Genomic DNA, 14,602 nt, shown 5'->3' with positions numbered 1-14,602 from the left:
GCACATGGTGTAACAATTAAAAATTGACGTGCACTGTCGTGGAGGTGAAAACAAACACAAAGGTGCTGGTGAACAAACGCCGTGATTGATTTCTGTTGGCTCCCGCCACATAAACCCCTGTCATCTGGCGAGGGAGGCATCCGAGTCTCAGCAGCACTCAACCCTCGATTATATAACAGACCCCCACCACACACTTTTATCAATGCCCAGAATTCCCTTTCGCATCCCCACAGCCCACTTAATGGATTACCACACACAGACTTGGTGAGAAAGCTTTTTAATTAAACACTAATCGCCTCACTTTGTCCAACAGAACTTCTCCGAGACCTAAATCTCCCTCTTTATCTGGGCGTGTAATTACCAGGGCTGTTTGGCGACGTTAGCCAGGTAGTAAATATATCACACTTATATCTACATAACTTCATCCAATTACGGGGAATGTTAACTGTGCTCTCTTATGCCTGTCTGCCCGAGGCAAAACTCAAATCCTGTTAAGTAGAGATTAAAACCAAACACAACTGACTGAAGTCACTCACGCGGCGCCAGGCTCTAAGAAAACCGATCAGATTACATTTACGAAAGGATAAACATAAAAATTTACAAATTAGAGCCAAACTGTTGTCATCAGGGATGGATTATTGTACAGTCAATGTGTTGTTTTACTCCGAGGGAACAGTTTGATGTCAGTGGGTTTTGGTTGTAATACAGAAACTTTAATCAGTGTGTGGTGACTCAACGATAAACAAAATGATTTAAGTTACATTAATTAAAGCCAGATAGTCTCAAACTGTCCACACCCATCAGTAACATTTAGAGAATAACTTTTAACTTATTCACTGTACTTTTATTTGATTTCCAGGTGCACGATATTCCCCAAGTTACCAGACGGGCCTAAGACATTTTATTGCATGTGTATTGATATTTTTCATCATCACACACAATAAAGTTTGAGGATATTCTCTCTTGTATTTTTGCCAGTTTTTCCATTTCATTTGCTACTTTATGACTTACTTCTACTCCACAGAATTTGAGGAATATTTATCTTACTTTAAGTACTTATCATCGCTAATCATGATCTAATATTAAAACAAATATGATGCGTGTAATAATATAGAACTCACATAATTTATAGCTAATGTTACTTCTGGGTGACGCCTGCTAGAGTTACTACAGATTACTTGCTGTTCAGTGGGACGACTGGGCTTATTGTTGTTTTTTTCAATGAGTGGGTGAAGTAATGAGTAATTTGTGAACAATTATGAGTAAATTGCTCTTTAAAAATACATCCTCATGTTAATTATGTAGTTTTGCTTTAAGTAGTTCACAATTAAACCATATGGGATCAGTATATCTCTCACTGCCTGTATATAAGTGCAAACTTTTTACTTTTAGATTGTCCTGAACAGCTGAACCCAGAGCTCTGAAATCTCAACAAGTGAACAAGAACAATTGATTCAGCAACCGTAAAGATGTTTACCTGCAGTAGAAACTGAAGCCACATCCGTATTGGCAGCTCCCTCCTGTCCAGCAGGAGGCGATGTTTGCGTGCTGCCCGTGTCTGTTTTTAACGCCCCGTCTGACGTCTCATCGCTGCCCTGTTTCGGCACCTGGACGGATCCAACAGCGCCAGACTCGATCCCTTTGCCGTCCTCCTGAAGTTTCTCCTCATCCGTGTCCTCGAATGTAAACTCTTCCCCGTGCTCTTCATCCTCCTCCTCTTCATCCTCCTTTGGTGGTGGCTGAGACATCACAGTCGACATAATCCCTGAAAAGGAGAGACACAGTTCAGTTGTAGACTCTCTGCCCCAGATTTTAGTTTCTTGAAAAATATACCGTTTCACAATCATCCTCTGATGATACATTTAATAACAATGAAGTTAAGATAATGTTTATTATTTCTCCAGGGATTTGCAGCCCTCGAACATATTGCTCTGATCGAAGTCTTTACCACTGCATCTGATAAGAGGCTGCACTTGATATGAACTCGTGGGTTACAGCTTGAACCCGTAACGTGCTATTTCCAGAAGGCCGTTTATATGATAGGTATTATTTGGATGAGGGTGGACAAAGGTAAATGGACTCTGGATTGGAATGTTCTCTGGTCTTCATAAACATTGCTAAAGCTGCTTAGCAAAAACAGTCCCATGAAAAAATACCTTGATCAAAATCTGAATAACACCGAACTGGACTGAGATGAACTCTTCACCCTGCAGTGTGTTCACAACTACTTTGGTATATTACAGGTTGTTTTTTTTTTTTTCTTGCAGTGCATAGAAACACCCTAAATTTGGTGACTTTTTCAAGCTGTTAGACTGCTATACATGATATACAGCCAGAGTAATGTGCACGTACAAAATGCTCCATATATGTGGAGCACAGAGAGAGTGTAATCCCTCCACTGTAAACATGACATATGGCCGTTGGAAAGGCTGTTAGTTAAATCAAAGAGTCTGGGGAGGCTTAGTGGCAGATTAATTAAGATATCCACACACCCACTGATGAAAAACATGTTCCCCAACATTACAGACCTCAATTATCTGAGAGGCTAATTTCATCTTGTCTTATCAATGAAAACAGTTACGACGGCAGACAACACATTTTAGGAATTAATTACAAATTAAATGGAGTGACTCCGACAATTTTACAAAGTTAAAGTGTGTTTACAAGTCTGAGGAGGTACCGCTGCACGTGTGAAAAAGTTGTGTCAAGTCTTTTGTGGCTACAGTTGCCGCCAGTGATGTCTTACGGTGGCTGAGTTGCATTGTGGTTCTGGTTCTGGTTCTAATGAATGGAGTTTGATCATTTGTTCGTCTGTCCATAAAGAGTCTAAAAGTATGGTAGTAAATCTGTGCCATCGGATTTTGAGTTTGAATTTTAAGCATCGAATATACTTTGCAGGTTTGTTGTCGATGGGCCTAAGTTGAGTGCAGTGTCAAATTTGGTACCATCCAGGGTGAACCGGAGCCTCAGCACTCTGGCTTTCATTCATATACAGACTGAAGCTGGGCTCATCTCATGGGTAAGCAGACATAAACCAGTTAAAGTGCTCTAAATGAGTAGGAAGATGCTGTCAACACGGCTTTTTCACCAAGAAATGGGGGGTTAGATTTCGAGTTTTTTGTCAATAGTAACATGCTAGCTAATGTTAGCTTCAAGGGCTAATAGGCTAGAGTATTTTTTTTGACAGCACCGTCAGCTGCTCCAGGATTCCTCTCTCATTAGTTGTTGTGGTCTGTCTCGGATATCATCCAGATTTTAAATCGTAAATATCAAGCATGATTGATTTTATCAGGGCAGCTTAAGGTTTACGACTGAGTTACCCACAAGGCAACTGAGTTAAATTATTGGTGGCAATTTAGCTGATTTTTTACATCTTCCCCTGGAGCCATAAAAGGCCTTTTACTATTTTACTTTCACACAGGCAGTACTTCTCCCCAAGACCTGTAAACACCAACCTTAACATTTGAAGTTGCACTTTAATGAAGGATTATCGATACAGCATTTGTAAACACACAGTGCGTTTTACAGTGATAATGGACCCACGGTACTTCCTCAGCGAATAGCTGGGCGTGTAAATATTCAGCTGTAATCATGGAAATTGGATTTGTTGTTAGCATTTTGTCAAAATAAGATGTACATTTTCCATGACACACATGCCCTGAAGGTACTAAATTGCCGCATGCAGTAATTGTTTCATTATTTCACAGCGCGGGGGATTTTCTGTGACGTACAGGCTGTTTCTGTACATGTTGGTGCACCGTTCCTGAACCCAGCATCTGCTTTGCATTTTGATGAGCGGAGAACTGCTTCCAACATTCTTGAGCCTGATCGGGCAGTTTGTCGGGCTCCTCCAAGAAAATGACAGCATGGGGCGGAGGCGGCTGAACGTGGGCCAGCCGCGGGGGGTAAACAGCCCTGAAACACGCTGCTCGCGGATTGTAAAATGCATTGTCAGCACTTATTGTTTAACCTGGACACAAGTGCCGTCATGATGTCAGTTATGGTGCTCATTATCTTTTACTGCAGCCCACTGACAGCTGACGTGAGGCTTGTTAGCACTGTGGCTCAGGAGCAGTGATGGCCTTGAATTCGGAGTCACCGCCGCACGAGCTAAAGAGGTCTGTAAATGACAGCGAATTTAAAAGTTATGTGAAGGGAAAAGCTGCTCTCTGAGATCATCTCCCTGCGTGTTTACAAGTACGATATGCCACAGCAGCCTTTGTACCACAAACACAGTTTTTCCAGTCGGCCCACTCGTTGGTCAAATCAACAAAGACTCCTTTGTGGAGGGAAAAAACTTCAGTTCAGTCTGAGAGAGCATTGTTTCTTTATTCGTCACTGCTGTACTGATTAGCTCACAGGTCACTAGGCCATGGCTGTGCAGACTATGGTATGGATCATGCAACTTGTGAATAGAAAGCAGCATCCTGTTTGAATATAAGTTATAGAAAGCGTAAGACTGAACTGAAAGTTGTTGCCGCAATACCGCCACGGATGAAAACCACGGCGACTGAACAGCTATTCCTGACCAGTCACTGGAGTGCGAGCATAAAAGCGCCCTGAGATCTCGGAGATCTAATCGATAATTTCCACATTCTTGCAATTAACGGCTGGCGCCTCGAATAAAAGTTTAGCTTGCAAGCGCTGAGACAAAAACCCCACCAAAGATTGTCTCTTGAAAGGCTCTCCTCAGAATCAGAATGACAGGTATGCTGAGCAACTTTCTTTGAGGGGAGGCATTTGGACAAGCCATCAAACAAACTCCAGCTTAGAAAAATAAAGAGCCTCGGGAGTGTTACTGTGTGAAAGCTATTCTTGAGGGGAAAATAAGATACATCACAGAACAGAGATGAAACCGACTCCTACACACCCTGTCCCTGACCTACATAGAGCTCTGAAAACTCTCCTGCTGTGTACCAAATGTGGTAATGAGCAGAGGGATGTTGTGTGAGGAAAAGTGAGGTACGTGTACACTTTCATGGGTGACCTGCGGTCGGTGCACCAGGGGTCACTCGTTTGCAAGCGTTTTATTCTGACTCAAAAGCTCAAAAGTTACATTACGTGTTGTTTAGAATAGAGCAGCTGATTCAGTCTCGGTTCCCTAAAGCGGTGGTGATGTGTGATCTGCTTTGAGAAGTGAAAGACAGGGGTTTTTAAAAACAAGAAAGCAAGCATTTTCTTATCAGTAAGTCTATTCAAAGATTCACTCGCTGCATATTAAGTTCACACAGAGCGCCGTGTTTGACCAACTGCAGACAGCCATTGGTCAGCTGCAGTCGGGTATATCAATAGACAGTTGCAGTAAACGGCAGCTGGTGACGGCTGAATCAACAGCATTGGGAAACGCAACAGAAAGTCACAGAGGGCGCCGCTACTTAAAGCTTTTCCACAGCAGAAAAATGGCACACAAACACTCGGCAGACAATGAGAGACCAGCGGTCCATTGACAACAACAAACAGTGCCAGGCGGAGACGATTCTGCCTCTGGCGCTCCTTCCGTCTTCCAGCTTCCCTGAGGACTTCCTATCAAGAGATACGAATGTGACTCTGCCAATTTAGGAACTGCAAACAGCTCCTTGAGAACAGACGGGATATGTCTTTCTCTGGCTGTCAAAAGACATAACAATCTGAGTGGGAGGCTGTTCACAGACATTTGTGGGATTTCACGGATTCGCTGAAACGTTACATTGCCCTACCAGTGATTTCACAGCGCGGAGGAATCCGAGCCTGCTGCATTATATATCGTGAGCATTATGAATATTTTAAATTTCACTTAAAACAAAATTTTCTGGCGACTGTGCGCCAAAGGCCATGTGGAATATCACATCACACTGTAAACACAACAGGATAAGAGGGTTATCTATGCGTGTTTGAGGGTCGTCTCTTCCTGTCCCCCCCCCCCCACAGGTTTTGCCGTCACGTTGCCACTGCTGAGACGTTCAGGGATGGTATTCGTTTGGGAGCCGGTCTGGCCTTCACATGCCCTCTGCTGCAAAGATCAACACCAGTAATGTCGCTTCACAACCGCAGCGATGTGCTGGTGGTGTCACATAATTCAAGGACACAGCGAGAGTAACCACCACCTCCCATCTGGCATTTGTGCTCACAGCACAATAGCGTACTGGACTTCTGTGTGTGTTTTTCTCCCCGTGTACAAATGCCAAACAGAGATAAGAATGTCCTAAATGTCCTGACCGGACAATGCTGTATTTGATCAAGGAACAGACTTTTGAAACCAATGAAATAAATATATGCCCAGATTAGTCAGTTTTTTTTGAGTAATTTTGACACGTTACAGCCTATGACAAGCTCAAGATAACTAAATAATCCTGTAACACAAAGAGACTGCCGTATCTGCAGAGGCTTGACTGGGAAGCTGATCAATGCCGACTTCTCGATAATTACTTCTTTGTGTCAGTGTCTCAGAGTTTCTGGATTTGCCGCCCAACTTGCCTTGAGAATGGAATAAGATAAACCTTGATTGATGCCCTGCGGAGGCAATTCAGTTGACGCTGCAACAAGCTGCCAGCTGCCGGGCGCCATCTTGATCTCATTACTCTTTCAAGTTTTCTTCGCCGTCAAAGTAATCGCGTGATCGCTGCAGCCTCGGTGCTGGATAGGATGAGGTGCTTGTGCGAGCTCCTGATACGTTCACATTTATGCAAAACATGCCAATTCACGATTACAATATATATTTTATGTTTATGATCTGACGTTTTCATCAGGAGATGGAGGGGACTGTAGTTCAAGACTGCATTCGTGTGAAACCACAGGATACTTTTGAGAAGCGACCATAAATACTATTAAGGAGACATCAGGACAATTTCCAGTTATGGTATTTTAAACCAAAACATGATCTTCCCTAACCATAACCAAGTGTTCTTTGTGCACAAGCACTTAACCATAAAGAAAAGTTATACTGCATTATAAACAAACGCAAAGTTTCAACGAGTCCGTGGTTTTCACACCTGTTTGTTTTTTTTTTTTTTTCTCGCCATTGGGTTGATAGTTCTCATAGCAAGAACTGCTGTTGGTTCATTTCTCAGACATTCAGTGGAAGCAATTTTAAGAAAAGCAGGTCCCACACACTGCTTCTTCTCAGCTTCACAGCGTCCCCTCTGGACCTTCATCGGGAGTGTTTAACATGGTCCCAGTGGTGCCAATTTGCTAAAATGTCAACAAAAATGTGGGCTAAAAAAAAAGTCGTAGCCCACAGTATGACACAGATCCCGAGGGATGCTGGGGGATCTTGATTGTATCTGGGGGATGTCAGACTTTAAAAACCTCAGCTGTAGTGAGACACTTCCTGCCTGTGCCTTTTCAAACTCCACATTTCCGAGATGTCACTGTGGTTATTTTCTCAGACATGACACAGCTTCTCCAGAGCTACACGGGACTCGACGCTGCTCTTTCCACAGGCTGAGCTGTCCTCACAATACAGGTCAGCTTTACGTGGAAAATCAGTGACATTCCAGACACAGATGATGATGATGTTTGTTTTTTTTCTGCCAATTGTTTGTTTACATACATTTTATCATTTCCCTCAAGACTCTTTTAATAGACAGCCTCACTTTTACAGACTCCAGTGTGAACTCATGGCTCACTAACTGTGAGATTTCACCAGTAAGACAGAATATTTGGCCGACATTCACTTTAGAAGCATTGTATGGAAGCCCTACAGGGCCATGCATTCATACATTTTATGTCCTCCGTTTTCCCGAGATAACGGGATGATTTTCTCTTGATCTCGAGATAACGAAACTTTGTTTTCCCGAGATAACAATAAAATTAATTTGAGATCTTGAGTAAACAAAACAATAGCATGTAGCATATAAAATTGCAGGTAACATCGTTCATTGTAGCAATGTCAGAGGAGCAGGAGCATATCGATCACCGCGTCACATATCCTTTCAATAAAGGCCTGACTGACACAGGCTGAAGTAGCATTATGTCTTGCTATTACGGATAATATACACGTTAGTGTGTGTTATCTAAAAAGACAGTTAGCGAGGCTTCAACTATATCAGCAGCTCAATCTGAGTGAGCCTAATGTCATCATTAACTACACAGCTGACCTGCTACGAGTTCTCCGGCATCCAATATCCACGGAGACGCCCGAGACCTTGTAGCTGGTCAGCTGTGTAGTTAACGAAGACATGAGGCTCACTTAGATTGAGCTGCCAATATAGCTGAAGCCTTGAAGCTAACCGTCTTTTTAGTTTACGCACACTAATGTGTATATTAGCTGTAAACCCATCGGTCAGCATGCCATGCTTCTTATGTGTGATGGAAATCTCAGGCCTATCATTTCACAGACATTATCTCAAGAGCTCAAATTAATTATACTGTTGATTCAGGAAAACAAAGTTTCAAATACCTTGAGATCTCAAGAAAACAAATGATATTAACTTGTTATCATGGGAAAACAGAGGAAATAAAATGTATGAATGCATGGCCCTTTAGGGCTTCCGTAGTACTGACTGTGGTTTGTGTGGTGATTCTGTACTGCAGCATTGCTGCTTGTGCAGAGTAGAAATAGTAAACTTTAGTATGAAAGTTTACACTGGGGTGAATCTTTGGCCCTTCCCAACTGAAGAGCTCCAGGATCTAAGTTGTTTTGAGTGCTGAGAAGACTTCAGCTTCCTCCTCTACAAAATCCAGCTTGTTCTTGCTATATTTACAACAGCATCACAAAAAGAACTACACCTGAGACCACAGAGAGCACAACACCGATAGTTATTTGAACTAGATCTAAAATGTCTCTTGTAAACATTCTAACAACTCAGTTTTCAGAAACCAAACACTTTGGAATTCCCGCATTCGGTTGTTGCCTCTGGCATCATTTCATGGGGTAAACTTTTGATGTGTCAGTCAAATCAGATCGCAGAAATGAAAATATACTCCTGAATCAAAGTGTTCAGTTGTTCTTTCGGGAAGTGCCGTGTGGTCCGCGAGGGGTTTCAACAGGATACAGGGCAAAAACACTAAAACGTTTCAAAACACTGACACTGCAAATAAAGACTATTATATGTGTTAGTAGACACAGACAGAGCTGCAATGATCAATCCATCAGCTGTCAGCTGTTGAATTAATATCCAGCTATTCTGATAATCTATTTATCAGTTTCAGAATTTCTGGAAAAAAAGTCAAAACTGTCTGATGCCAGCTCTCTAAATGTGAACATGTTCTGGTTTATTTATTCTTATTTGAAGATAAATATCTTTGTTTTGAAGTCAAAACAAGACAGTGAAAGACACACCTAGGACATTTTCCATGATTTTCTGGAATTGTATAGACCAAACAGCGAATTGATTAATCAACAAAACAATGAATGAATAAATATAATGGTCAGTTGTAGCCCTTGTGCTAGGACAGCAGCATAATACGTTAAAAAAAAAAGGGGCACTCTGAGGTTAGCTGTCAACATGCATCACTTTCACGGTGGCCAGGTGAAGTTCAGAGGTAAGAACTCTTAATGACACTGGGTTTGGGTCGGATGCAATGGGGCAGGAAAGTGTGTACGTGCTGGAACTATAAGTGAATCAAGCTAGCAGTTAGCATTACAGATTAGCATAGGTGATTCCCAGTGTAATGAGTGTGAACAGTTAGCATTAGCGACGGTTTTGATTTAGTTAAGTCCATGAAATGTTTAGTTATCGTTAACTGGCCACTGTGCAACTTTTTCAGTTCTGTCAAAACTGCAAAAAGTGAAACTTCCTGTTTGTTGTTAACCAATCCCGTCCCTCCTCTCTATGTCAACACACTTCCACGATTCCTTTCTGTTTTTCAAGGCAGCTCTCTTTGCTGCTTTCTTTTCTTCAAGCATTTTTCATCACCTCGCCTCTTTGGCAGCGTAAGCCGTCACCGGGCGCTCTGGAATCAGGTGACCAGCCCTGTTCCAACATGGCCGGTGCAGAGGAGGATCCTGCTCTCTGCACCTTCAGAGTCCTCTGTCCTGATTGGACAAAGTGGGCAGGGATACCAGAGAGTTTCTTTTCTCCTCTACTGCCTGAGCGGGGGGAAGGGAGAGTTCTGGGTTACTGACCAAACACTCTATAATAGGGATTGCTGCTGGAATATAGAGCAATTTTACACTTATTTTAATAAGAAAATAACACTGTGTCTCGTAGGTGATGTCATTCGTGTTCAGTGTTACAGAGTAAGAAGATTGCTAGAAAACAGGCAGTTAGCCAAGTCAGACCTGTAGAAACAGGCTGTAAAGCTCAGTTAACTGTACTTCACCGTCAGCAGAAGGGTATGACAGTGGAAAAGAGAGTTTAATGTTTGACGTGGTGTTTGGAATCAGTCCGCTGACCAGGTGACTTTTATTGAACTGACAATAACTTTTCTCGCTGCGCAGCATGTTCAGTGCTGCTTCTGTGTCGTGAAGCAGCAGCGTAAAGTGAAGCAGGACTCAAACGCTGCGTTCCAGACAACTCAGAACTTAAATATGTATAAACTCCCACTAGGACGAGAACAATGGAGCACCAGAACTCCTGCTCGTTAACTCGCAAGGGAGAAGTTGTCTGATGTCCTACAGCTATGGCAGCACCCATGGGGAGACGCTAGGAAGTATTTGTATGAAGCTAGTTTATGGAATATGTAGATAAGTTTCAAGTGATATAAAAAGTACAACGATGTCTGTTCCCTCATGTGTTGTGTGTTTGGTTTATATATGTAAGGAGGCTGCACTGCTGCGGGTTCACTTGCCAGAGAGAGACGTAATTTTGTCGCCGTCAGCTTTTTGGTTAACTTTTGGCGTTGTGACACTTTGAGGTCACACGTTGGATATTAAAATAAACCTGGAAATTCCAACCTCTGACACAGCATCGGCTGTATGCAGTGAAGTTCAGAGGTTGTGGAGTTTTAATGAAGACATGTTGAGTACATTGTTGACCACCGTGTCAAATGTTCTGCCTATGTGTTTTGGCACATGAAGTACATACAACGCTTTTAATATTGGCCAATATAAAAATAAAAAAAAAACTATAAAATGTAAGCTCGAGACGTTAGGTGGTGCCTTCTGAGTCACCCCTCTAACCAGTTCCGTGCTGTGTTGTGTTGTCATGGGCTGGAAGAGTTTCAAAGAAATGTGACGACTCAAGTTTTGGCGACGAGTTACGAGCGTCACAACAGCACACAGCAGGTAAGTCTCAACTTGCAGATGTCACTGAGGTCATCCATCCTGTCAATTATCTGATTATCCCACAGGGATGAAGTCAGTGAGTAATACAGTACCGGGAAACATCTGACAGGCGTGTCGCCACTATCAAGTGACTGATTGGCCGTGCGTGTGTACATATGATTGCGTGAGTGCCGAGAAGTTTTCATGGGTGAATGTGTTGCAGAGGGAGAAAGTTCCCATTGACAGTGAGGTCTTTGTGGTGGCTTCAGGCCTGGCATGCATGGGTTGTTAATGTCTGCTGGAAGTGTTGGACTGTGACTGAGGAGAAAAGAATCTGATACAGTGAGTCCATGGAGTTCCTTTGAAAAAAAAAAAAAAAAAAAAAGGCACTTGGACATCCGGCAAGTGGGGCTGAAACAGTGCCCTTGCTCAAAATGCAAATTACTTGGTCAGAGGTCCCCTTTGCACCCCCCACCTCACCCCTTTCCTCCCTGTCTCCCCTCTCTATTCTGTTCAGGGTATAGAGGCAGCGTGAAATCCATCCAGGGAGGGGCTATTGTACTCCGGGAAGCAACCGTCAAACTGGAATGGTTAAGGCCAGGCCCGGGCCAGGGAATCTCTTATTGTAGCCCGAGGCTGTGGAAGAGCAGGGCAGCTGCTGCTGCTGCTGCTGAATAACAGACGGCCAGAGGTGTGGGCCGCCGATCTCTCGCTCATCCTTCCTGGTGTCTGTCTCAGGAACCGCTGCTATCATAACAAGGCCTCATGCGCTGTAGCCCCGGCCGGCTCTCACTGAGGCAGGTTTAATCGTCCATGATGGTGTGTACTCTGCCAAAGAGCCACACGGGTATCTGCCATTCCCATCCTCTCCTCCTCCTCCTCCTCCTCCACCTTTCGCTTGTCCTCTCAGCTGCCCCTATAGCTGCTGGACTGAGACGGAGAGGCACAAACCAGCACACCCACCCCCATCTCCACTCCATCAGTGTACCCCCACCCCCTTTGGACAAAGCTGCTGTCTTTGCAACATGCTAACCATGCTGAGAGCGAGGAGGGAGGAAAGAGGAGAGACAGAATGAAGGAAGAAAAGAGTGTTCCCAGTAATATATATGCCTCTCACCTCCTTGTCCTCTCAGTGATGTGTCCTCCGAGAAGCTTCAGGCACTCCCTGGTGAACCTTTAATCCTGGTAACCTCCCATACGTTCACAGTTTTCTTTACCACAGTGCCGGGTCCAGCACACTCATCTCTGTGGTCTCCTGCGAGGGCTGCAAGTGGCTGCAAGCAGATTGGAATTCTCCTCTGCTGTTTACTTTCCCACAACTTCTCCCCCTGCACCGTGCTCACTAGCAGCTCTAGATGAGGTAACCCTCCCTTGCTCCCTCCCCTTTCTTCTCTCTCTCTCTCTCTCTCTCTATCTTTCTCTCGGCTCTCTGGTCGTGTTCCTCCCGCTATCTCCCCTCTCTGTCCCTCTCTTTTTTTGGATGGGTCCTTTCACCCCCTCAGCCCCTCCGGTCTCATTTTAGTCCTTTCTTTGCTTTGCTCCCTCCTCCCACTATCCAGACCCCTGCTGCTGCCCAGACAAGCAGCACAAAGCAGGCTGAAGGCTCTCACACGCAGCCGGCCAATAGCAGAGCGACAAAGTCAAGCATGCGGCCAATGGGAAGCTCGGGGGTTTGCGTTTGCACCAATCAGGGGAGGTTTTTCAGCACAAGTGGGCCGGACAGAAGGAATTGGGGGCAATGCTGTCAGAGTACTTCCGTGTGAGGCTGAAGTCTGTTTAAACTGTCAGCTGTGTGGATCTCTTGTCGCGGGCTGAGATTTGTGGTTATTTTACACAAAGGAGCCAAACCAAACTGATCAACACACGTGATACATTTGATAAGATGTTAAATATTTTGAATGAAAAAAGAAAAAAGAAAAAAAAAAGAAAAAGCAATTCAGCTTTAATGAAAATGTCTGTCAGAGTGTTAGAAACGTTGGACTTTTTTAGCTTGTAGTTTTAATTCAATCTTTATCCAGATCTCTGGAGATACATTTTACCCAGATCAAAGATGTGATTTTGCTGCAAGTAACGATGATCTTCATTTGAGATCATCTAATTACTTTCATGACTAATTGATTGACTGTTTAGTCTACAAAAATATCAAAAGAATGTGAAAAATTCTTATCACAGTTTCCTGAAAAAGCCCAAAGTGACATCTTCAGATGAATCATAAAACCCAAAGACTCTTCATCTGCTGTCAGAAATGACAAGGAAAAGCAATGAACTGTCACATTTAGGAAGCTGGAGTGAGCAAATGTTTGGTTTTATTGCTTGAGAAAAAAAAAAAAAGACTGAAACGATTCGAAGGTGGAGCCACGTGCAGAGGGGAGAGGGTCACTTAACAGATGACTCAACAAAGGCTGAACCGATGACTGGGCCAGACAAAAGAGCAGGGAGCTAGCTGACGGGTTGGGAGGATCACATGGAAGGGCCGGGCCAACAACAGCTGATGCAAGACAGGTGTGGAGGCAGAGCAGGTCGGGGAGGAGCTCAGGAAGTCAACAACACAGGAAGGAGAGAGAGCTAACGACAGGAAACACATAAAGACTAACACAAAGAGACAGGATCATGGCACAGGGGGCTTTAGAAGACAACAACGTGATTCAAACATCAAATATTGTTCAGGAAATAATACGATTGTTGAGAACTCTGAGAAAATCCAATCCAGTCCTGAGTGTAATGACAGAAACCGAAGAGTACAGAACAATTATGCTGAACGGAGAAAAACAGCTCAAACTTCATGCGTTCCTCTTTTTTTCTGGTGACTGTGTGTCTATAGTTTTATCTGTAAATGAGCCGACATTGTGCCGAAAAACATTAAATAAGCACTCTGGTATATCCGGCTTTGAAAAGAAATATAATGACAGGATTACATTATCTGAAATTGCAGGTTTCACCGATGCAAAAATAGCAATAAAAGCAAGAGTAAGAATCCCTCGCTGGCTGAAAGATGCTGAGGCAGGAGGAACGTTCTGTTTGTCGGTTTTAACTCTTCTTCCACTTCAGGCTTGTTTTATTGCTTCGGGCTGCACATTTGCAAATGTATTAATTATTTTTGTGGTATTATTTCATCAGCCGCTGCTTGCCTGCGAGTTTTCCTCATCGAGTGGCTTATTTGGCTCCTGCGTCCCCTCTGTCAGACAAACTTACTAATGGGAGACTTCTGTGAGGACAGAACAGCACGCTACAGGCTCCATCCATCACTTAAAGGGCAACTCCACCAATTTTACACATTAATTAATTAATTGTCTTTACAGGTCTTGGGGAGTACTGCTGCATAGAGTACACACAGAAAACAGCATCAAGCATTTTGTGGCTCCAGAGGAAGCTGCATGTAATTGGAACGTCACTCAGTGGCTGAGCTGCATTATGGGTAATGTAGGCACCAGTTGTTTTTTTTAGGGGGGAAAGTGGTCAATACAGCAGAATCATAGA

The 14,602-nt window shown here is 43.5% G+C and overlaps 1 protein-coding gene across 3 annotated transcripts in view; it reads right to left on the bottom strand.

The window, feature by feature from the left end:
* arhgef10la (Rho guanine nucleotide exchange factor (GEF) 10-like a) overlaps positions 1-12,668 on the bottom strand; it is a 123,270-nt gene extending 110,602 nt beyond the window's left edge. For 2 of the 3 annotated variants that reach the window (XM_037102036.1, XM_037102038.1), the window contains exons 1-2: positions 12,243-12,667; positions 1,478-1,765 (exon numbers count right to left, since the gene is read on the bottom strand). In XM_037102036.1, the coding sequence (XP_036957931.1) occupies positions 1,478-1,760 (283 nt within the window). In that variant the 5' untranslated portion in view covers positions 1,761-1,765; positions 12,243-12,667. Of the gene's footprint in view, positions 1-1,477; positions 1,766-12,242 lie in introns of all 3 variants that reach the window. The other variant, XM_037102037.1, reaches the window with a different exon arrangement.
* Positions 12,669-14,602: the final 1,934 nt, after the last annotated feature.

The sequence above is a fragment of the Acanthopagrus latus genome, chromosome 6, assembly GCF_904848185.1.
Source record: "Acanthopagrus latus isolate v.2019 chromosome 6, fAcaLat1.1, whole genome shotgun sequence".
In the NCBI taxonomy this organism is placed as follows: Eukaryota; Metazoa; Chordata; class Actinopteri; order Spariformes; family Sparidae; genus Acanthopagrus; species Acanthopagrus latus.
The sequence above is the reverse complement of the archived record's forward strand: the minus strand, read 5'-3'. Positions and strand labels throughout refer to the sequence as shown.